The following is a 23370-nucleotide window of genomic DNA, read 5'->3' as shown; positions in this document are numbered from 1 at the left end:
GCAACATCTGTTAGTTAGTGACAATGAATTACCTTCTGCCATTCTCCAACATTCCATTTTGAGCAGCGCCCATGATCACATTCGGCCGTCGAGGCCGGTTTGCTCCTGGGATCACACTGGGGGTTCAAGCCGCCGACGCAATCCACTGCACGTTTCTTAGTTCCCTTCCCACAAGACTTTGAACACTAGAAGGGAGTCAAATGCCACGGGTCAAAACACGATGTAAGTAAACCAACTAAATGATCATCAATACAAAATGTTTACGATTGAGAATAAGCGTGTGCCAGCTTTCATAACCAAAGTAATCATAACAAGCAATCAGAAGAAAGGAAAAACATCTTTAAGCGCCAATGAGAACTCAAAGTAAAAACAACCGAAGTACCAAAAAGGCGGGAAAACGCTGGCCACCAAGTCGTGATTGATTTTAGTTTTGCATCTGATTGGTTGAGAGGGTGGCGCGACTTTTCTGGAGCAAGTAAACAAGCTCAGTGCAATTTCCTTACTCTTTGCGACACTAAATAGAAAATTGCTCAATTTGGTGTATTTGCAAAGTGTTCATCAGTACTTGTCACTAGAAATACCTTGGTCTTCAGGGAGTCTCTCTCAGACTCTTTTGTTATTATGAACAATCACCCTTTCATAACAAAAATTGTGTAGAGTGGGGGCTATTCCCACACAAATGCGTAACTGATATCGATATAGAAGCCGGATGAAAGATATGTAACATGGTGACATTCTTAATACCTTACTCCACAATCCAGTTTTCCACTTCGGACAAGGCGAGTTGTTACACCTCAAGGTAGGGCGTGGTTTGGTTCTCGGGTTACACTTGGAACTGATTCCAACGCAAGTCACGTTACGATACTTAACTCCTGAGCCACACGTAACTGAACACTATAAGAGGAAAAGTAATAATTAGAGAAAAATACATGGGCGTGCGTAGATAGGGAATTTCTCTTCGAGTGTTTAGGCTGGAAATCTGAAAACTCGAAGAGCGAGATGAAGCCTAACCAATAGAATCGAAGGTTTCTTCTGACACTGAATTAAATATTTATCTTTGAGAAATGCCTTCCCAGTAAATCATTATCTTACCTCGCTCCAAGGTCCTGGATGCCATCTGGGACACATCCCAAGGTTACATCTTTCGACGCTTTGCGGCCTTGATCTGGAATCACATCGAGCGTTGCCTCCGTCACATTTTACCGTACGTCTTTTAAATCCTGCACCGCATGTTTTTGAGCACTAGGAACAAATAGAGAATTAACATTAAAAAAGAAATATATAAAATTGATGATACGTCAGCCTTAGAGACTCTTTACAGTGACCAGTTTACATTCTCAACTCAGTGAGTAAATTTTCTAAGCTCGGTCATTCAAAAAGTAAAGAGGGAGGGGGGGGGGGTTAGATTTGTTTGCCAGCAAGATGGGACAAAGAAAACAGTGTTGACCTTCCCCTTCCCGTCGAGGATTTAAACTACGAAACCTCCATCCTCTGAATAGATTACAGACATTTCCCTCTATCTCGGCGAAAATCTGTTGCGCGAGTACAAAAAAATTAGCGAAAAAAAAAATTGATGCTAGTGCGCCGCGGAGACTGATTTTTTTTTCTTTTTTTTTGTGACTCGCTTTGTGAACTTCGCGGGCTCAGCTCTGATACTCGACGTGAAGAGTTAATGACGTAGCTAGTGGCTTACCAGATCGCTAAATCTTAGGGGCGAGTCAAGAAACCCGAGTCTCTGTGGAAAAGTTGTGACTGGATGTCTTTTTTTTTTCGAAGTTATTCGTGTGACGTACCTTTCCCCATGGACCCGCCTCCCACTGTGGACATTTAGCAAGATCACAACTCTGGAAGGTCTTTGGCTTCGTTATAACATCGCATGGTAGGTCTATGTCACTGCACTCCACTGAGCGACTCTTCACCCCTGATCCACATGTCACAGAACACTTGATATCCATCAGAAGAAAAAAGAGAGAAAATTGATACATATGCAATGACATACAGAGGTAAGATTTGTGCAGGAAATTATTCCAAAAGGACAACTTACTCCGCCCCATTCCCCTGTCATCCATGTAGGACACGGTCTGATGTTGCATGCCTCTTTAGCTGAAGGTTGCTGTTCCTTATCACATCCGGGACTTAAGCGATCATTTGGTAATCTACAATCAACAGTTCGCAGCCTTGTACCATCTCCACAGGAGACTGAACACTACAAAAAAGAGAGAAGGCGGTCAACATGTGCACATGAGCGAACGTTGTATTCGCCTGGTGGCGTGCTTCCAGGATGTCGGAACTAAGTTGTTTCACAGGAGCTATACACCGAATGCAAATATGGCGTCCAATTTAAATTGCCATTGTTCTGGACTGATTAGCCTCGTCTTCACGTGGAAACACATATTTTCCGTGCCAGCGGAAAATTGGTGCGCAGTAGGTCAAGTTGATCCTCTCGCCTTTAATTGCTGTGTTACGTAAAGATGATCTCACCTCTCCCCAGAGCCCCACGTTCCACTGTGGACAAGCTTGGTCAAAACATCGTTTAGTGGTCACTGGCTTCGTTTCAGAATCACAGCTGATGTCTTCATCGCTGCATTCTACTGAACGCATTAAGATTCCTGATCCACAAGTTACTGAGCACTTTTAGAAAGAAAGAAAAGAGGAATCATTCACACCGCCAACACACCAGGTTCTGCGATTCCATTTATACATGCACGAGAAAGAGGAGAAAATCGTTGGGTTAAATCTACGTATTAACGAAAAGTTTTTTCTTCTTTTTTTTTTTTCTCAGCTTATCTAAGATACTTGATAAGATAAAAAATTGAACTAATCTATTTCAATTATTGCAAAATGGCGTTCCATTATTACTGCGAATAAGAGTTAATTTTGAACGACTGAGTTGAACACCACACGTCTCGGTAGGTCACGAAGGAGAAAAATATTGAGAGAAGGGATCCACTCTTCCCTTTCTCTTTCTTAAAGCCTTTTCCTCCATTTTCCACTTTTAGTTGAGATGTCCTCAATTCGGAAAACTCTCTTCAATACCTATTGAATTCAAATTAATAATTCCTACAAAAAGCGATGTATGATCTGCGAATTGTCTTACCTCCCCCCATCCGCCGGTGATCCATCGTGGACACGCCCGAAGATCACATCGTTGTTCGCTTCGCGGTTTTGTTCTAATATCACATTGTATGTCTTCGTCACTGCATTCGACTGAACGAATCTTCATTCCTGAGCCACAAGTAACTGAACACTACCAACGAAGAAGAACAAAAACGTTTAAGTGGTTTACTTACTTAGGTTTGTGGCTAGAATATACGTGTTCTAAATGTTAGTCCAATAAGGCAACTCACTTTGCCCCATTGTCCCGCCATCCATGTAGGACACGGTCTAATGTTGCAAGCCTCTTTAGCAGGTGGTCTGACTCTCTCGTCACATCCAGGACTCAGCTGTCCAGTTTCCAGTCTACACTCAACACTGCGGTGCCTTGTACCTTCACCGCAGGAGACTGAACACTAGAGAAAAAAAGTGAGAGACAACTGATCGCACAAAAACTAAAATGGTGCGAAAACAGCAAAACGACAAATCTTTGAACAACAAAAAGGGCACACGTTCTTGCTACACCCCGTCTCGCCCCAGTCCGCTCTCGTAAAACGACCTTGTCCAACCTATAAGCGAGCTACCTGTATAAAAACTGAATTCAGCGCGCTCATCTCTTTGCCACAAAGATGCGATTTAAAACTGTAGTCGTTTGGTGCCGAGTGATATATTCGAGAAGGTGTAGTCTGATCGTCCGGGTGAGTGTAGTCCTGAGAAGGACTGTTGTCGGTGGCAGTGACTGACGTTTCGACAACCTGTGCGGAAGTCATCATCAGAGTCAAGTGAGTGATTGTTGTCAGTAGAATGTTCTTATTCCAGTTCGTGTGAAATGATCGGTTGGTTTTGCCGTGATGTTATTGGCTGTAAGACTCAAGTGACGTAAGTCGTTCGTGATTGGTCTGTTTCGGTCTGTCGGTAAAGCTAGGTTGTTCTTTTTCTGTCGTTTGTGATGTTTATGTCGTGAATGAGTCGTTTGTAACAACTCATTACGAACGACAGTTTACAGGAAACCGACACACACCGACAGATTACTAGACGAGTCATCCTACAACCCTACATCACACAAAGCCACAACTATCAGAACTCTAACACGACGCGCACAACTAGTATGTGACTCGACAGACAGCTTATCCGACGAGAACAAATACCTTCACCGTGTTTTTACGAAGAACAACTACAACAACGACTTCATCCGACGAAACACTCACCGACCCACTACCACTACCGAAACAAACGACACCGCAACCCCTACGACTACAGCAACCATACCGTACATAAAAGGTATGTCTGAAAACATCTCGCGCATCTTACTACCCTTCAATATCCGCGTCGCCCACAAACCCATCACCACACTACGTCAGTTACTAACCAACGTTAAAGACAAAGACGAACCGAGGAACAGACAGGGAACGATTTATAAGATCAATTGTTCCGACTGCCAAGCCTCCTACATCGGTGAGACTGGCAGAAACCTCACAACAAGACTGACTGAACACAGACGGGCGACGAGGAAAGGTGATGTCAGCAATCACATTGCTGAACACCATCGACTTACCAACCACAACATTGACTGGGACTCTGCGCAATGCCTAACCTACAGCACTGACTATTTTCAACGACTGACTTTGGAAAGCTGGTTTACTAACTTAGAACAGACTCCCCTAAACAGATGTCAACAACTACCCGCCCCATACAAACGACTCATTCACGACATAAACATCACAAACGACAGAAAAAGAACAACCTAGCTTTACCGACAGACCGAAACAGACCAATCACGAACGACTTACGTCACTTGAGTCTTACAGCCAATAACATCACGGCAAAACCAACCGATCATTTCACACGAACTGGAATAAGAACATTCTACTGACAACAATCACTCACTTGACTCTGATGATGACTTCCGCACAGGTTGTCGAAACGTCAGTCACTGCCACCGACAACAGTCCTTCTCAGGACTACACTCACCCGGACGATCAGACTACACCTTCACATGTTACCCCCGGGTTCAAACCATTTACTGATATATTTGAGTTTGTTTCTTGTTGCGTAAAAAGTATTACAAAGCTAATTTATTCTCAGAAATAATTCTCAATCAATAGTTTCCAGTCCACTATCACGTTATTTTACCGACTGAGATCAAGGAATCGCATTTGATATGATAACACAGCGATTACGAACGGAATAGAAAAATAGTGGAGCAAAAATGACTTGTTTTGGATCTTTTGTTCTTTAGAAAATACAATGCAGCTTGAAAAAATAGTCACCAGCATTGTATGTTTTAAAAGCCTTCGAATGAAAGGTATATGCATGTATATATTTACCTCTTCCCAGGGGCTTGTGATCCACTGTGGACACGCGCTAAAATCACAACGCTCCCTGGCCAACGGTTTTGTTTTAGCGTCGCATGGTATGTCTTTATCACTGCATTCGACTGTGCGAAACTTCGCTCCTGAACCACAGGTCACTGAACACTGAAGAAGAAGAAGAAAAAAAACAGTCAGCGATTGATTGCATACAAATGTATTTGATACAGATTTGAAGCCCCTCAGAAAAATGGAATAACATAAATGGACTTCTTACTTTTCCCCAGGCCCCAGTCATCCATGAGGGACACGGTCTTAAGTTGCAGGCCTCTCTTACAGCAGGTTTGATATTCAGATCACATCCAAGACTCCATTGTCCATCTGTAGTTTTGCAATCAACTTGACGTTTTCTTTGGCCTTCTCCGCAAGAAACGGAACACTTCGGAGAACGAAATAACACTGATTGGTTACCAATGGATAAGAAAGCAAAAAAAGTTTAAAAATGGCACGATGAGGGGTTATGGTCCAAGATCCGAGCGGAAATAACGAATAAGTAAGAGTATATCCCTTTACAAAATGACAGATTCTTAAACTGTGGAACTTAAAAAATTTTTTCAAGTTATAAAATATTGTAAAAGAGCGAGAATACCTCTTCCCATGGGCTTGTTATCCATTTCGGACACTCTTTCAGGTCACACTTGTTGGTGGCTTCGGGTTTCGTCCGGGGATCGCATTTGATGTCTCTATCACTACAATCCACGGAACGAGCTTTGATTCCTGACCCACAAGTTACTGAACACTGTAAAATAGATTATATATATTTTTTTAAATAGGACGCTCATGCAACCCTAAAGAACACCATAGTAAAAGCCCACTTGTTCAAGGACGGATTGACTTGAACCGCGCCCTTCTCATAAATGTAATCGCGTCCTACCTAGATTCGAACATAAACTCAAAATGTAGGAGACTTAGTGGCATTTGATAAAATACCTATTCACTGAGTTTGATCGGGAACGAACAATGTCTAGCACATGATCATGACGCACGGTTACTCGAGCCAAATGTTTTCCCTGGAAGCCCTCTCCCACACTCAATCCATACTCAATAAGTACATATCTTACTTATGAACGGGCATATAAGCAGATAAATTGCTCTACAAGGAGTACTTACACTGCCCCAGTCCCCTGTCATCCATGTGGGACAAGGTCTGATGTTGCAGGCCTCTCTGGTCGCAGGTTTCTTTGTCTCGTCGCATCCGACACTTAACTGGCCATTTGCAAATCTACAATCAACACTTCGTTGTCTCGCGCCTTCACCGCAGGACACTGAGCACTGAGGAGAAGAAAAGTAGATGTACTACTCCATGCATAGTTCGTTTTTAGCAGATGGGCATGCGTAGAAACTCTCATTAACCCTTTCACATCCAAGAACTCATCAGTAATATTAATTCTCTTTTCTGTTTGCCGTACAATCTTAATGATGTTAGTTGGTGAGATTTGGTATTGGATCAACTAACTAATAATCGTATAATTTATATTTTTCGTTATTTTTATCAGTTGCTTGTTTAATATTGTGTTGATATTGTGAGAAGAAATTCTGTCTTGGTTAAAAGAAAAAAAAAAATTGTGAGTTTATAAGGAAAATCACACAAGAGATAATGAATAAATCAAGAAGAAACGGGGATGGCTAAAAATAGAGAAGAATAAAATGGACCGGAAATGACGAACTTAAAACAATCCATGTAAAATTTCAAGCCATATGGACAAACCGGGACGTTCCTTCTCGTAATTGAGCCCGCACTACCTACCTCACTCCATGGTTCTTCATGCCATACGGGGCATGCTAGTAGTACGCATTCCATAACACTGTCTGGTTTGGAGTTAGCGTCACAGTCACTGCTTATCTGACCGTTATCATAACTACAGCTGACGTTCCGACGTCTTTCGCCTTGACCACACGTGACAGAACACTGAAAGAAACAAACTAATCTAGACTGAAGTGACCGGAAGTAATCCTTTTAAAAATTTATTCCAAAAAATAGGTATGACCCCTTGAGGGCAATTTTTTTTTTTTAACAATTTTGCACTTTGTTTTAAAAGTCCAGGTAACTGCTCTCAGATTAACGCGACAAAATTATTCGACAGCCTCGTAAAACTCATAACTTGTAAACGGTTCTTCGATGCATAAACAAGAATCAATTTTACCTCGCTCCAGCCTCCTTCCTTCCATCCCGGTTTTTCTCGGGGAGTCGTCGGAGCTGGCCTCGTGACAAGTTGTGTTCGAATTGTATTCGTAGTTTCATCGACATCTGTGCCAGATGTAGTTGATTTACACGGATTGATCTGGCAATCTCTCCGGTTTCTTGGTCGGCTTTTCTGATCGCAATTTTCATCCTCTGTTATTAACCAATTATCGTAAGTGCACTTGACTACGCGCAGCTGAAAACCCCAACCACAAGGCTGTGAGCACTGCAATGGGACAAAGATTACATGAAATTTGGAAGCGAATCTTCTGAAGAAAACAAAATTGGAACCTATTCTGTTTTTTTTAGCATGACACTACTACGACTATTACTATTACACTTGAAGGGGATGCTTGGCCATTGCGTGTTAGAATAGTAACCGTGGTTATTAGCTACATTCTTCTAAAACTTGGGGATGTTTTTGATATTTGGAAAAAAGATATTAATTTATAATGAGAGGAAATATATCCGTCTCAGAGGTTTGGGAATTTGGTTTTCATGAGAAAAACTTCATTTCCCCTAACAACTTCAACCTGGTTAGACTAAAATAATTCTCAAAGCATTTTTTGGAGAAACTTTTGATTAATTTTTCTGGAAATCGAGGTAGAGAAACTTGTGTGTCTGATCTTTGTCATGAAAGTTGCAAAATGAATGGTAAAAGATAACAAAGAGACAAAAAATTTAAGCAAAGAAGCTAGGAAGCGAAAAGATTCTTACTCTGCCCCAGGACCCGTGTTTCCAGCTCGTACACGGTAGAACTTTGCATTCTTGTCTGTTGGCGGGTTTCTTTTTTTCCTCACAGTACTTCTTATGAGCCAACTCCTGCTTTTCGACAACAGTCTCGTTCCCAGGCTTCACCTTCACCTTCACGCATTCAACGTCACGATAACGTGTCCCAGGTTTCTCTCCGCACGACACAGAACACTAGAGAAAAACATTTCATAAAATCAATAACACAGAAAAAAACAAAAAAACAACAATTAACCTACGATCAGAGGAAAACGTCCAAAAACACAAATACAAACATAAAAAGGAAACAGGGTCAAAAACAAGGGAGGAAGATGTAGAAAAACCAACCAACCACCCAAACAACTTAACTAGGATTTCCACAACTTTTTCCGGCATTTGCCGCAACCCCTGATTAACAAAGTGAGAATAACCATAATGTTACACTCAAACTCACCGGCGTCCATAATGAATATCTCCAATAATACTTCGTTCTTTTGCCTGGATCTGGAAAGCTGAATAATGTCGTTCTGCAGTCTTCCATTTTACACTCTTTCCTGGAAACTGGTCTGGCCAGAGGGGAGCACTTGGTCTCATCCACCTCTCGAGGGACGGGTTCCCCCGAGAGACAAAGGACGCTCCGGGTCGCAAAACCCGTGCCACACGTCTTAGAGCACTGGGAACGATAAGCAACATAATTAAGAAAGCCAAGAGATAAACCCTTTACACTCTAACATAAGTAAGTATTAGTATTAAAGCATTTAGTACCGCGTTCACGTGTAACGTGAACAGCAAGAAATACCACGTGACCTTGCTTTTCCCGCCAATTTTTTCACGTCTGCCGGTTGCACTTTGCCGTTTCTACGTGAAAGTAACATGTTCCGCGTTTGCCGTGTACGTAAGATTTTCTTCACTTTTTCTCTCACAGCTGAGTAAAAGTCTACGGTTGGAAAAGGGCTTCAAAACTATTCCTTGTGAGTCATACAAGGGCGCTTCCAAATTCACCATGACGTGAGCTCACGCGAAGCTAAAGCAGCAAGATTCACGCTGTTTTACGTGAAACGTGAAAGGACAAGCTGACGTTTGCCGTTTCACCTAAACGCGGTGCTAAATCTCTCTTTTCTATACAATGATCTCTCTACATTCCCAGTGATAATGACGAGGAGAATTTTTGTTTGACGGTCAGAAGTTAAATTGGTGGTCGTTTCCATTTTTCTCATGACCTTTACAGTTGATCCAAGGGCGATAATGTATAGGGAATTTAGAAGCCAGTCATTCATAAGAGGTGAAAAGTTAAGCAAAAACAAAGTGACTTCCAATTTACTTACGTCCGTCCATTTCCCCACGAACCAGTAAGGACACTTCTTGAGGTCACATGGCTTTGTAGAGACTGGCCGCTGATTCGGATTACAGGCTCTGTTCATAACTGTCCCTTGTTCTCCAGTACATGTCACAAGACGGGTGCTCTGCCCCGTGCCACAAGTCACACTGCACTGGGAGAGGAAAATAATGAATGAGATGCTCATTTGGAATTAAATGTTCGGGAAGGGGGAGCAAGGTGACATAATGTTCACACGATGGGCCAGGAGGCAAGATGTTAAAATGTTCACAAGATGGACCGGGAGGCAAGGGGGTATGATTCTAACAAGATGAGCGGGAAATTTCAATAACGACTACTCCCCCCGGGGAGAAGTCTGCACTGGACCCTTAACGGATCATTTTCCAAAAACGTATGTGACTTTTGGTTGATTAATCTCAAGTATAGCTAGCCAAGCAAACAATCTACAAATAGTACGTATTAAAGAAAATATTGGCACCATTCTCTTAAAAACTGTGAAGACCGTAAGTAATTAAGACTTTCTCTCTACCAAACAAATTTTCTACTTATAGGTGGCGTTTAGCAGGGGCTGGACAATGATTACACTGGTTGACGGGCAAACACCTACACAGACAGTCAGTCAGTCAGACAGAGAAACGGCAAGACAGGCCGATAGACAAACAGAAACAGAAACAGAAACAGGCACATGGGAGGGTAGATAGGAAAGAATAGCTTTAAATAGGAAAAACAGTTGAGACTGTAAACACAAACGCTCTTGGATTACCGAGCTCCAGTTTCCCGTCGTCCACCAGGGGCACTTAACAGTATTGCAGTGTCTATTAAGTGAAAGTTTATCAGTTGGACGACAATCTCGATCCTTAAGTTTTTCATAGTTGTCCACACATTGAGCAGTTCTGGTTTGTCGCCCTCTGCCACAACTTTTTGAACACTGAAAAAAAGATAGAAACCATTTTCCATTACAGTGATAAGTAGGATAGAGAAAGCATGTCGGGTTATTTTGTTGTCATGATTTTCTCCACAGAGAGGGGAGTATAATGCCCCCTAGGGCGGGCGGGAAGTAGAATTTAACCTAGCGGGGAGTAGAATGCACCCTTAGGGGAGAGTAGAATTTACCCTGGGGTAGTCAAACGCATCCTGAAGGAGTTCTATAAACCCTAGGGAAGTGAAATTCATTTCGGAGGAGTAACAAAACCACGAAATCCAGGATGGATTCTGGTAGAAGGCTGCTCGTTCAAAACAAAACAACAAGAAAAGAAAAAGAAAAACAAGATAAATGAATAATAGTTTTAAAATTTTCCTCGGTTAATTTTGCAACTTCCTGGTAAATACTTCTTCATCTATCAGAACTCGTGTATTAACTGAACCACAATTTAAATACCTTAGACCACTCCGAGTACACCCACTTGGTTCCCTCGCACGTTCCCTCGCACAGAACAACTACGGCAGGCTTTGAACTTTTTCGACAATGTTTGTCCAGCACGACATCCCAGCGGTCACTGCTAATACGCATGCACCGTACAATACGAGTCTGGTACCCAGTCCCACAACGTGCAGAGCACTCACCAGAGCTCTGTATTTTCCATCTGCAAATTTATTACACAAAAACAATTTGATTCGTGTCATTTAAAAATTGCCTTTTAAAGCTACTGAAGCTAAAGTTAATCAATCTATCTGTCTGTTTGTCCATTTGTCTGACAGTCACTGTCTTCCTCGTCAGACTGTCCATTCGTCACTTAGTAATCCAGTTTTTTGTTTTGTATATCCCTCAGCCCTACAATCTCAGTCCGTCTGTTTGCCAGACAGTCATTCAGCGAAGAATTAAGTCATATCGTCCGTCTCTCTGTCCGTCTATCTATCTGTCTGTCTGTCTATCTGTTTGGCTGTCAGAAAGTTGGTCAGTTAGCATCTGTTTTACGTTTTTTCTGTCTGGTGGTTTCTCTGTTTCTGTCTGTCTGTTCGTTTGTCTGTCTGTGTCTGTCTATCTGTCGTCGTGTCTGTATGTCTGTCTGTCTTCGTGTATGTCTGTCTGTCTGTCTGTCTGGTTGTCTGTGTCTGTCTATCTGTCTTCATTTCTGTCTGTCTACCTGTGTTTCTTTGTGTGCGTCTTACAGGCAGTTATTCGCTTTTCCTTTTCGTCTTAAGTCAGTGATCTACGGGAATGAAGCCATTTACCCACCCAAAGCATTAAAACGATTGCGTTACTTACTTGAGTTGGCAACTTAAATTACAGGCTTCTGTTCTTCTGCTCGGACGAGTCCTTAGGTCACAGCGGGAAGTTGATACCTGTTGACCGTCAATGGCACGAACACATGTAGGTCGGCGCTTTCTTTGTCCTGGTTATAAAACAAGCGGGATTTCATAAGAAAAGAGGAACTCATTAAAGTATGATAATTTAGCTACTGGACTGAGTTTTGATTTGTTTTCAAAGACGTCTGCACCATGAAATCTCAATCACGAATCAAAGCAACACTATGGTGGAAAGAAATCTTGATATTTTAATTCCTACCCCCTAAAGATGAGTAAGTTCTTGAGCGGGAATCGTTAGCAGTTAATTTTTTTTTTTTATTTATGGACATTCCGCGGTACATGTCCGGCACAAAAATTAGCCGTCATCCTCACAAACATCTATTTATTAACTTCTCCACTACAAAATATGGCAGGGGAACCGCAACGGCGGGTAGCCAGTTACTGCGGGCCCTGAGAAAGAAAACGACTAGAAAAAACATCCTCCCCAATTGGTCCGCCATAAAGATGGAGTTCTGTGTGCTGGAGTGGCAAGTGTTGTGAAGCACGTGTTGCATGACAGAGGCTGAGTGGCAAGTGCAAAGTGAAACATTGTGTTAAAATCTTCCACGTAACGGGTTACGCAGGGGGGTTTCCCACCTTGACATAGCGCACTGCACTGCGTCCAATGCCCAGACTGGTACCACCTGTATAAAAGCTTTGTTGGGTCCGCTATCTTCTTGTTGTAGGCATAGTGGATGTTGGGAGGATCTACGCCTCCAACTTCAAGAACCTGAGAAATCAAAGGAGCCTTTGGAGCAGCTCATACACCGAATTGAAATATGGCGTCCAATTTGAATTACCATTGTTCTAGACTTACTAGCCTCGTCTTCACGTGGAAAACACAAAAGGATTATCACATGTGTGAGAGGCTAGTAAGTCCAGAACAATGGCAGTTCAAATTGGACGCCATATTTCGATTCGGTGTATAAGTTGAAGAGAGAGAAGGAAGTTTGAAAATTTACAGGACGACACGATTGCGTTCTCGAGCTCAAAACAGCTGTGACAGGAAAAAAGCTTTACACGCCCGTTCACCGAATCGGTTGCTGTTGCTCGAGCCCTTCCTCGCATTACCATTAAAAAAGCCGTTTTTGAGAAACAAAACCACAGTCGTTAAGACGTTTTTTAAGTGAGTAAATTATACTCTTTCTTATTGCCTATACATTGACGTGTGACGTCACTATAGAAACGACAACATTGGATAGGCTGCACTGTCAACTCACGTGCACTCTGATTGGTTCTGCAACTTTTCCTTTAATCTTGATTTGTTCTGTCGCTTTGTCAGAGCCTGAGTACCAGACCTTCGCGCCAGCGGCTCGGAATTCTCTTATTCCTATCCCCACAATCATTCCTCCGTTGAGAAGGTACTTACCACTGTGACTCTGAAGCGCTGAAAATATAGAATGGAGTGGACTTTGAGACATAGTGTAAGAAACTTAAATCGGCTCCTACCGTTAGAAAACGAAGGGATACAAAAAAGATTTGGGGCGTCGACTGGTATAACCTGATTCCACTTTGATTACTTCATATGTCCGTAGCAGGAAAGTTCGCGCAAAAAAATTTCATTTTTTCTCGTTTTGGCAGCAGTTTTAAAGAAAAAGAAAATAAACACAGCTCTAAGTTAAGACTTCGCTGATGAAGAAAATTCCGGGAGAGACATTCTGTCAACGTCATGCAAACCCTCCAACGACAAGCCATTCCAAGTCATACATCAAGTCATACATAAAAAAGAATACTTACCCAAATAGTTAGAGTCTTCCTTATTTTTCCAACCATACTGAGTGATAACTATGTCCGTCGAGGCAACAGGAATCGTGAATATATGATTGTATCCTATAAATAAAGCAATTTTTAACTCTTTTTCAAAGCAATTGCTGGTCAGCTCGTTACTAGTTTTGGGGGCTTAGCCTTCGAACCTAAGGAAACGACTAGGAATCTATGAATCGTAATTCTCTCTTGCGGTTGATAAGCGTGTCCTTATGATGTTGAAGAGAATTGGTGTTATGTCAAAACGAAACTGTCCGGCTGATAAGTTTATCAAAGTTGCTTGCCTACTCGCTGGGAAACGTAATGATATTGTAACAAAACGTTTCATGACGATCGCGCCGGGACGCCACAGATATCTTAACCACTCAGCGTTATTGCTAAGTCTTCAGAAATAAAAATGCTTCCCATGTCTTGAGCTTGTTATCCCTGTGGACTTTAAATGAACGCTGCATGATAACGGCTCATAACTACGTGGGAGGGACCGAGATCTAATTCGAAAGAACATGCCGCCAAACCTTACCAAACCTTGTCTCGTTGAATGTCTCGGAAAATCTCCTGCAAGAGGAGTTGTCTCCATCACACACTCCACATTTATCAAATTTCTTCGTTGAGTTCAAGACTCTGTCACAACCAGCAGCCTGGAATGAAAGCCGGAGAATGTAAGGCAAGTATTTGGGAGAATTCGTTATCGCTATCGTTATCATTCGTTTGATGTCAGTGTGTTGTTGAGGTGTTTATAATGTCGTGCTTTAGCCGCCATCATGAGATTTTTCGTTGTCGTCTTTATGGTCTTGAAATTGTCGTCGTTGTCGTTATGGAAACGTCATTGTTATGTTCATCGTTATAGTCGTATAGTTCCAGTTGTCGTGGCACCTTCGTTGTAATCAGCGTCCGGTTTTTGTCGTTATAGTCTCGTCGTTGACGTCGTCGATGCCCCATCGTTATAATTATCGTTTGTTTATTATCGTTATGGTCTCGTCGTTGTCGTTGTCGGGGCACCATCGTTAAAACCATCGTTTGCATTTCGTCGTTATGATCTCGTTGTTATTTACGTTGTCGTGGTATAATCGTAATGATCATCGTTTGCTTGTCATCGTTGTGGTCTCGTCATCTTCGTCGCTATGAAAATGTTCATGTCATCATTGTGAAGTCGTGTTTAACCCGTAGATCACATTTCTGTAAAAGGAGCAACTTACCAAACATTTGCCATCCACACAGATGTCTGTTGTCTCTTGATTGCAAGGGGTCCCATCGATAACTTTGTTCTTCAGTTTGAAATAAATCGCAGTGCCAGTCAAGCGGCAGTACAGCTTGCATTGATCTTCTTTGCGAACTGTATCGGGACAATACATACAACAAGTTAGGAAAGAGTTGGTACCATGGGAGACTTCATAAACGTTAAGTGAAGTTCTTACTCACTTCCAGCATATTTTGGCAACCACTGGGTCGGTCTGTAACTCCTCGATCCAACACTTAGACGTCGCACACGTGTATTCGCACACTGCAAGGCTCGGAAGTCCAATGACCCTGGCGGACATTCCTGTCAAGATAACAAACCAATAACGCTTTCGTTATGCTGACTGGCTTTAAGGCAAGAACTGCGTAACAAGCTATGGAAACACTCAATAAAATGTATAACGTTACAACATCATTACCTGAGTATTGCATGACTCGAAACGTTTTCTTTTTCCAATGCAGTATTTACCGCCATTTTCTGGGCTGAAAAATAAGATAAAGGTCATTTGTCCTTTGTTGACAAATAACTATTTAACAAGACATTTTTAAAGATCAAAACGTTCTGAAACTGCATAACATAGCAAGAACTGTGTTCCAAGCAGAAATAATTTTTCTTCTTTCTGTTACTAGCTAAGTGAACATCGGCGACCTCTTAAACGACAGGAAATTGCGTGACATAATGGGGTGACGTATGCTAGATGAAATGATGAGAGTGTCGTGACGAGTTGAAGTGTTCGAGATGGTTAAGTTGTGTACTTACATTGGGTTATTACACTGTCTGTATGAGAAGGAAATCCCTCCACCACATTTTCTTGTGCATTCATTCAAAGGACCCCATGGTCCCCAGCCTCCGTTTACTGGTTTCAATTTTCGTTTCCTTACACACTGACCTTTAATGCACCACTGAGGCACGTAGAAAAAAATAAAACACCCATCGGCAATGGAAGTGTTCGTTGTAGCTAATCTTTGGTATGTCACGGACGCTCAATGGAGCGTCGTGTGACTTGCTAAATGATGCTTACAGAAGGAGAGGAATGTCTGTAAAACTTTCAAGTCACGACACAAGGTCTTTTGTCACGCATGTTAAAAATAAGCTACTAACTATTTGCCAACACGCATGACCTATGAAACTTGTGTCACTACTAAGACACCGCACTGATTGAAGCGTTAATCTGCGCATGGTCATAAATGAATTTCCATAGCCTTTTGCGTCGCTGTGATGCTCTTCTTGCATCACTGTAATGTCCATGCTGGTCAGTTAATTAAGAAATTCTAGTTAACCATTATTTTTGATTAATTAAATGTAAGCAGTCCAGCTCCCTCCTTGTTTTACCTCGAATGAAGAATTCAAGATAGAAATGCCGTCCGTTACGTTTTACTTCTAAAATCCTTGTGATGGAAAAATTTTTAAGGAAGAAGGTTTCGTTGGTAATCAACCTGGTACTCAGTTTCGTAACGACTTTACGACACAAGGAAGTACTGTTGTTGGAAAAGGTTGTCAAGTGATATAAAAGTGATTTAGTGTAGTCCCGTGATGCGACTCGATTAAAGAAAGTTCAGTGATTTCGAAAGGGTGAAGTGATTCGAGTTTTTGGGTGGTAATTGTGAACTGCAAGATCACCCGTTAAATTAACCTGAGTTAGAAGGAGAAATCCGAAGATTGATAAATGACAGAAGAGATCTGAAAAGAGGTTAGCTCGTTGCTCAATCGCCAAGTTATGAGAGAGGAAGGAAGCAAGGCAATATTTGGGGTATAATATTAATATTAATTATAATATTAATATTAATTATAATATTAATATTAATATTATCAATATTATTTTTTATCGCTGCTGTCCTTTCAGTGTGCATAAACTATTATTGCGCGTTGCCTAGGTAACTATCTCAGAACTCTCTAGACTAGGAAATCTGATGTACAGAAGACAAATAAAATATTTTCTTGCCGTAAATCTGCTTGCATACCAGGGGGCTTAAATGTCGTAACGAAGGGTATGACAGGCACTCGTTTCAAGTCCAAATAAGGGACGAGAAGTTTGCGCAGTAATTCCAAATAAGGAACAAATAGCTGTCATCTATTCGCTCAAATGAGAAGCCAAACTTTTTAGTTAAACAGCTGCTCCATAATTGATTACGTTACATCAGAAGAAATTAATGAGTTCATTATTTTCTTCTGGCTACATTTGAACTTGTTTGACATTAAGGAATCTGTTTCAGCTGTAATTCAGGACGAAGTGTTACATATGGGAACCATACTGCCCGAGAATGTGAGCAAATAGGTAGTGAGTGATTGGAATTAAAAACATAACAGATATTAAACTTAATCGGCTTATGATTATGACCTACGACCCAGCTCTGCGGGCAACAAAGACGACGTGGTGTTTACAAACGAAATGAAACGCTTTTTAAACTACTTGCAGCCAGTGAAAATTATTTTAGTTCAAATAACAATTCCCAAGGTTTGCATATAGCACATAAATTTTTGAAATCTTGCGTTTTCATAAGATTGCAGAGGTATCGATTTGTCACTAATTATGAGATTTATTTTGAAAGTTCTTCATTTAAAAGGATAACCATTAAGATTACGTAAAAAGCCATCTTCAAACAAGAGGATATGCTCAGGTCTTACGAGCATAGGAAAAGTGTTGTAGTAACGACTAATCCGTTTTCTGTGAGAATTGGTGTATTCAATGCAGTCAACACCCATGTGGTTCTTCGCACTAAAATAAAATCGGAAATTCTAAGGGAAGAATGCGATGCAGACATTTCATTTGTAGAAAGCGATGACAAACAAACAACAGTATTTTAGTGTTAACAAGCAAATTGAATTGAAGACATGAACTTGGTAAGTTGTGAAATCCAAACGTGTTTACGAAAAGGAAGTGCAAACATCTTAAACTCGAGTATTTGATGATAACTTGATAACACTAAAAAGTAACAGATCATTTTCAAAGATCTAGTAGGATCCGCGGAAACGAGTGCCGACAATTAGAGAAAATGTCTAAAATTGTTATTTGAACAGAGACTTGTTTTGTGAGTGACTTTGTCTACCATAAACTTTAAAGCAATAATCGATCCCCATTCGGGAGTCTCGAGATGGTCGTGTGTAGTCTTTACCAATGTTCAATTGTTCATCAACCTTAGTTATTTTTTTTCGGTCTGTCGTACCGAACTTATATCTTGTTTTTTTTTTTTTTTTTTTTCATTAAGGTTAAGGTAGTCTTGCATAACACACACTATAGCGACAGTTATCTCGACGTTGCTAATTCAATTTAAGTATGATCAAATCAAACAATTTTAAAACATTTTTTTACCAAGAGAGAAGTTGTCAAGACATGCCATACACGACCGCGAACGTCATGCAACCAATGCACGTGAGAAATTGGTTGGTATGTAAAAAGTTTACCGGAAGCTCACAGATGGAATGACTGTGTTAACTATGTGATGATTCTCACTTTAAAGCCTCCTCTTGGTACATGACAGTAAATTACTTTCGCTTAGTATATGATAGCAACTTTCGGCAGATTCGAATTCATAAACGTCAATAAGTGGACGTGTTAATTATTAGAGCGCATGTGGTGCACGTTTGAAAGCGGACGCGACAGTTTCCAACGGAGAGAATAATCTAGAATGCACTAGCAAACGAGGGAAACTGGATGTATTCTACTCCAGAGGGTTTCTGTCAACACGTCAACACTTTTGACAACGAAATTGTTAGCAACGGATTCGTTGTCAAGTCATCGAACTCGAGATTTGCAAACAATATATGTAAGTAGGTCGACCACAAATTGACAAAATGTTTGGATAGCTTTATACTTGCAATAAGAAAGCTCATTCGTTTTGGAAACGGTTCGTGGAAAGCGACAGTTTGTAAATAAACCTTTAACGTCTTTTAAAAATCGAAGAGGCAAAAAAAAAAAAGGAAAACGTGAGGAAATAAGGAATAAGTAATTTGGGTTGAGTAGAGACGAAAAAAGTTGTTTCTAAGGCTTGGGAAGACACTTATCATTGATTCTAAAAGAGACAAGCATGTAGAATCGCCTTTCAGTACCAAAGCGTTGTAAGGCAGATTAAAATCATCATCAAAGAGGGGTTATTGTATTGGTAGAATATTAAACTCTCAAAACTAACTCAGACGGAGCTCTACCACCCGGTGAGTTAGGATAATTTACCTTCTTTTTTGCGCACGGTGTTCCATCTGCCCATGGCATGTGATGAGTGGAGCAACCTCTCCTTCTTCCAATCATCTTGACGCACCACAGGCGTCTGCAAGGTTCCTTTTAGAATATGGAGAGGAACATAAGCTCGGACAGTGCCTCGTAAACAAAAACTGAATATGCCCAGCAAACCCTTGCCTTTACTTTCCGCAGGAAATATTGGAAAAGTCAAGGAGTAAGACTGCCATTTTTTGTCAACAACACTTACCATAAATGGACACAGCCTGGATTCCTCTCCGAATATCATTTGGCATTGTTTGTCCACGCTGTAAATTTCTCCCGGCAGAGTGTCATGATACTTCGAGTGAACTTTTTCATTAGGCTTATCTGCTAGGCAAGATCCATACCCTAGACTGGGACAAAGGCAACTGAAAGGTAAGTTACTGCTACTAACAAATCAATGAAACCTCTCTATTCAGGAGACAACTCTTTCGTCCTCAATGTTGATAACATTGTCGCAACTGAATCGTTAAAGCAGTGATACTAGTGCTGTTACTTACTCTAAGAACTGTGTGATCTTTTCTCGGCTACAGTTTGACCAAGACCACGGTTTGCTGTCAAAGCTTAATGTAGGAGCCATCAGATGTTGTTCTCCCCTGCTCCGTGTGCAAGGGTTGTTATCTCCATCATGAGGAAGACTGAAGCTAAAATAATTAAAGAAATAGGTAAAGTTAAAATGACGGGGAGAGGGTGAGGGGAACGAAGGTGAAGGAGAAGGAATAGAAAAGAAAGGAAAGAGGCTAGGGAAGAAGGGAAGGCGGAGGAGAAAAGGGGTTCTGATAGAGTCGGAGGAGGAATAGAAAAGAAAGGAAAGAGGCTAGGGAAGAAGGGAAGGCGGAGGAGAAAAGGGGTTCTGATAGAGTCGGAGAAGGAATAGAAAAGAAAGGAAAGAGGCTAGGGAAGAAGGGAAGGCGGAGGAGAAAAGGGGTTCTGATAGAGTCGGAGAAGGAATAGAAAAGAAAGGAAAGAGGCTAGGGAAGAAGGGAAGGCGGAGGAGAAAAGGGGTTCTGATAGAGTTGGAGGAGGAATAGAAGAAGAAACAAAGGAAGAGGAGGAGGAAAGGGAGCTAGAGAAAGACGACAACGTCTCCTCAGCAGTTTGGAAGATACTATAGTGGGTGTATCTTTAGTTTGAAAAATGTATTAAATGTTTTGAATATATTTGAATTTAAGGAAGCATGGTTCTTCGTCATTTATTGTGTTCATCTCTTAATAAGAGGAGTTTGAGCAGGATGTTACAGCATAAGCTGTAAGTTGGTTCAATCTGACTCTCATGAATTTAAATTCTTAAAAAGAAAAATTGTGAACTCACATGTGGCCCAGCTCGTGCGCTATTGTATAAGCTGTGCTTAGTCCATTGTCCTCTGCCAAGGAACAGCTCCTTGATGCCTGGCACATGGTTCCAAGCTCCGCAAGACCTGGAATGCCAAACAATAAGGGCACACTTTTATAAGAAGAAGAAGAAGAAGAAAAAGAAGAAGCCTACAAACAGGCGCAGATTATTTGCTCTCTGGATAATTTCCTCGCCTTGAGCAACGAGAGCCGCTAAGAGGTCTAATGGCGCTTAGCACTGAAAATGAGGTAAACCTCCACGACTCGTAGCCAATCTTTCCGCGGGCAGAGAAACGCGCGTTTTGCAACACTAATAACAATAATAACAATAATAATGACAATAATAATAATGATAATAATAATAATAATAATAATAAATGAAAAGTGTGTCTAACTCTCGTGATCTGACGACTTCGACCAAAATCGCCGATGCTTAATGCTGCTTCTTATTAAAAAGAGAATAAGCTCATTACTCAATGACGAGATTTCTTAAATTTTGTAAGTTACGATTACCTAACGTGTCACACTTTCCGGGCGATCTGCAGATATCTCTCCTGAAAAAATAACAAAATAAAACAATGAGTAAAAGAGCTCCTTCGGAAAAGTTACTACAGCTCGTTCGTACACACGTAGTGTTAAAGCTAATTAAGGTAGTTTCAGCTTTGTGTCTCGTACGCTCATTTAAATTCTAGGACATGAAACATCTTGTAAATAGAGCTTATCTTCCTACCTTGTTAACAAGATGGCTGTATCGTGGTGCCGAGGATGACTCTCTTCTAACATCATATGCTTCTTCTGCCAGCGACAGAAACTTTTCAGAGTTCGCGTTGCGTCTGACGAAATATGGAGATCACGCTGAAATTGATAAAACAGACAGTCATGTATTCACGAAAACTGCAAACACGTCTGGCCATAGTAAGTAGCCTATTAAACCTTGTGGTCATTTACTGCTGGGGCCTATCTGTATTCGATACAAATGAAATGATACTTAAGTGTGAAAAAGACCCCACCCCTTTGTCAAGTTTTCACAGGCTAATGAGTGGAACAGGGGTGTTTTTTTATGTTCTTTTTTTCTTCATGGTCGATGGAAACCTAAGTTTATCTGCCCATGTTACTTGGCGAAATTGTAAATTGTGCGTGTTCTTAAATTCAAACAGGAGGAAACATGCGGTCAGTTGTGTGACTCATTTCCAGTACAGACGTATTTGCGAGGGGTGGACTTCCGGGATCCTTCTTTGCATTTGTGACTTGATTAAACAAAACAGGAAATCGCTTTTACGGAGTTTTCGCGCGGTGTAGACCACTTTGTTCGCTTCCTGTCCGCTAAGAAGATCTTACACGAATTTTCTTTAACAGCTCTCAGCGTCGCGGCACAGTCGCCGGTTTGGAAGAATACTTTTTAATCCCTTTCGATCTCAGGAACTAAATATCAATTTTCCACCCAGTCAATCGTTCATTTCTTCTAATTTTAGCTCGGCTGGGGTTTCCTTAATTTATGTTTTTCTTTCTTTCCATCACCTTTTTCATCGAAAATACGTTGATATCGGGAGAGGAAATTACATCTTGGTTACGTTTGGGAGTAAGAATTCTTCTAAAGGGAGTTTCCATTTTGTAAAGGCTGAGATTTTAAAAAATAATTCATTATTTTGAATTGCTCTTCATAATAAATTGAATCCTTATTATCCAGCACCAGCCTTTTTCCAACTTTGTGGTTTCTATCCTCTTTTTCGAAATGTGTAGAATCTTCATTTGTTCATGTTTTAAACAAATTCTCCCTAACAGCACCTTGAGAGATCTATAGAAAACAATATGGAGAGCCTGCATACTGTTTTTTACGATGTAAAGGGTTAAAAACTAGGTTTAATGCAAGATTCGTACCGTCTTTGTGTCCAGGAAGACTATTTTCACTACAACAATGTTTATGGAGTTTCCAATACTTCTGTCGCGATACACTTGGGCAACCTGTTCAAGAAATGAGGGAAAAACGTCCTCAAGAATCCACATTACCACAAACCTGATACAATATAAATTACGTGCAGTCCTTGCTTTTTGGCGAAGTCCTTCGCGCGCCAAAAAAAAAAGAAAAGAAAAAAATTCAGTGATGTTGCGTGCGCAGCGCGGAACTGTGAGCCCTTACATAAACGCGTCGAACATTTTTTAAATCTTCTGCCCTCAATTAAATTTCGCGATCGGTTGCTGAGCCTAAAACTGTTTTATCCTAGTATTAATCATACGCAACACCCTTTCTCTCGCGTGCACGGTGACAACGAAAAACGGAGAGAGTGGACTACCTGCCGTTGGTTTTTAAGAAAACCTCAATTCTCACGAGGAATGATGCAAGTAAAAAACATGAGGAAATCAACGTTAGCGCTGATAGAAGTTTATCGTGAACAAGACCGGATATAGATGCCTAAACAAGATCAGCAAAACAATTCTAATTTGCTAACTTCAAACAGGAGAATCTGAGGTCAAATAAGGTCATAAGATATTACCGATACGCGCGCAAGTCACTCAGTCACGTGTGAGCGATAAACTTCAAAATCTCCGCAAGAAGTCTTTCGCAATTCTACGACTATTTGTACTTGTTCTTAACAATTACCACTTCTGTTTGTTATACCCTGTGCGTGTGACGAATCACAAAGAGAATACAAACAGTAAAAAGTGTTTTCCTGAGAGCATGATGAACAATACAAACTGCGAAGGAACTGCCTCTATCCACAGTGGACTGAACATATCGTGTAGACGAGAATAGAACCCTGATGGACGGGGAAATTTCAAGTTTTTACTCAAAGTTGTTTGGGAAACGCGAAGATTTTGTGAGATGTCTCTC

General features: G+C 41.1%; 1 protein-coding gene across 6 annotated transcripts in view; it reads right to left on the bottom strand.

Moving 5' to 3' along the window:
• The window catches only part of LOC111333801 (A disintegrin and metalloproteinase with thrombospondin motifs 9), a 69100-nt gene that overhangs the window by 18550 nt on the left and 27180 nt on the right, over positions 1-23370 (bottom strand). For 5 of the 6 annotated variants that reach the window (XM_088759924.1, XM_088759923.1, XM_088759922.1 and 2 more), the window contains exons 6-40: positions 22419-22502; positions 21271-21395; positions 21054-21094; positions 20521-20626; positions 19710-19853; positions 19418-19562; positions 19165-19269; positions 15756-15898; positions 15415-15478; positions 15179-15299; positions 14956-15092; positions 14280-14397; positions 13733-13825; positions 13216-13382; positions 12593-12725; positions 11916-12042; positions 11088-11292; positions 10473-10637; positions 9699-9863; positions 8828-9046; positions 8362-8568; positions 7607-7870; positions 7210-7371; positions 6573-6734; positions 6052-6201; positions 5680-5841; positions 5421-5570; positions 3348-3509; positions 3098-3247; positions 2482-2631; positions 2045-2206; positions 1794-1943; positions 1093-1242; positions 745-894; positions 33-185 (exon numbers count right to left, since the gene is read on the bottom strand). In XM_088759924.1, coding sequence (XP_088616050.1) covers positions 33-185; positions 745-894; positions 1093-1242; positions 1794-1943; positions 2045-2206; positions 2482-2631; positions 3098-3247; positions 3348-3509; positions 5421-5570; positions 5680-5841; positions 6052-6201; positions 6573-6734; positions 7210-7371; positions 7607-7870; positions 8362-8568; positions 8828-9046; positions 9699-9863; positions 10473-10637; positions 11088-11292; positions 11916-12042; positions 12593-12725; positions 13216-13382; positions 13733-13825; positions 14280-14397; positions 14956-15092; positions 15179-15299; positions 15415-15478; positions 15756-15898; positions 19165-19269; positions 19418-19562; positions 19710-19853; positions 20521-20626; positions 21054-21094; positions 21271-21395; positions 22419-22502 — 5091 coding nt within the window. The remainder of the gene's footprint in view (positions 1-32; positions 186-744; positions 895-1092; positions 1243-1793; positions 1944-2044; positions 2207-2481; positions 2632-3097; positions 3248-3347; positions 3510-5420; positions 5571-5679; positions 5842-6051; positions 6202-6572; positions 6735-7209; positions 7372-7606; positions 7871-8361; positions 8569-8827; positions 9047-9698; positions 9864-10472; positions 10638-11087; positions 11293-11915; positions 12043-12592; positions 12726-13215; positions 13383-13732; positions 13826-14279; positions 14398-14955; positions 15093-15178; positions 15300-15414; positions 15479-15755; positions 15899-19164; positions 19270-19417; positions 19563-19709; positions 19854-20520; positions 20627-21053; positions 21095-21270; positions 21396-22418; positions 22503-23370) is intronic. The other variant, XM_088759927.1, reaches the window with a different exon arrangement.

This window comes from Stylophora pistillata, chromosome 5 (assembly GCF_964205215.1).
Source record: "Stylophora pistillata chromosome 5, jaStyPist1.2, whole genome shotgun sequence".
NCBI classification, from domain to species: Eukaryota; Metazoa; Cnidaria; class Anthozoa; order Scleractinia; family Pocilloporidae; genus Stylophora; species Stylophora pistillata.
The sequence above is the reverse complement of the archived record's forward strand: the minus strand, read 5'-3'. Positions and strand labels throughout refer to the sequence as shown.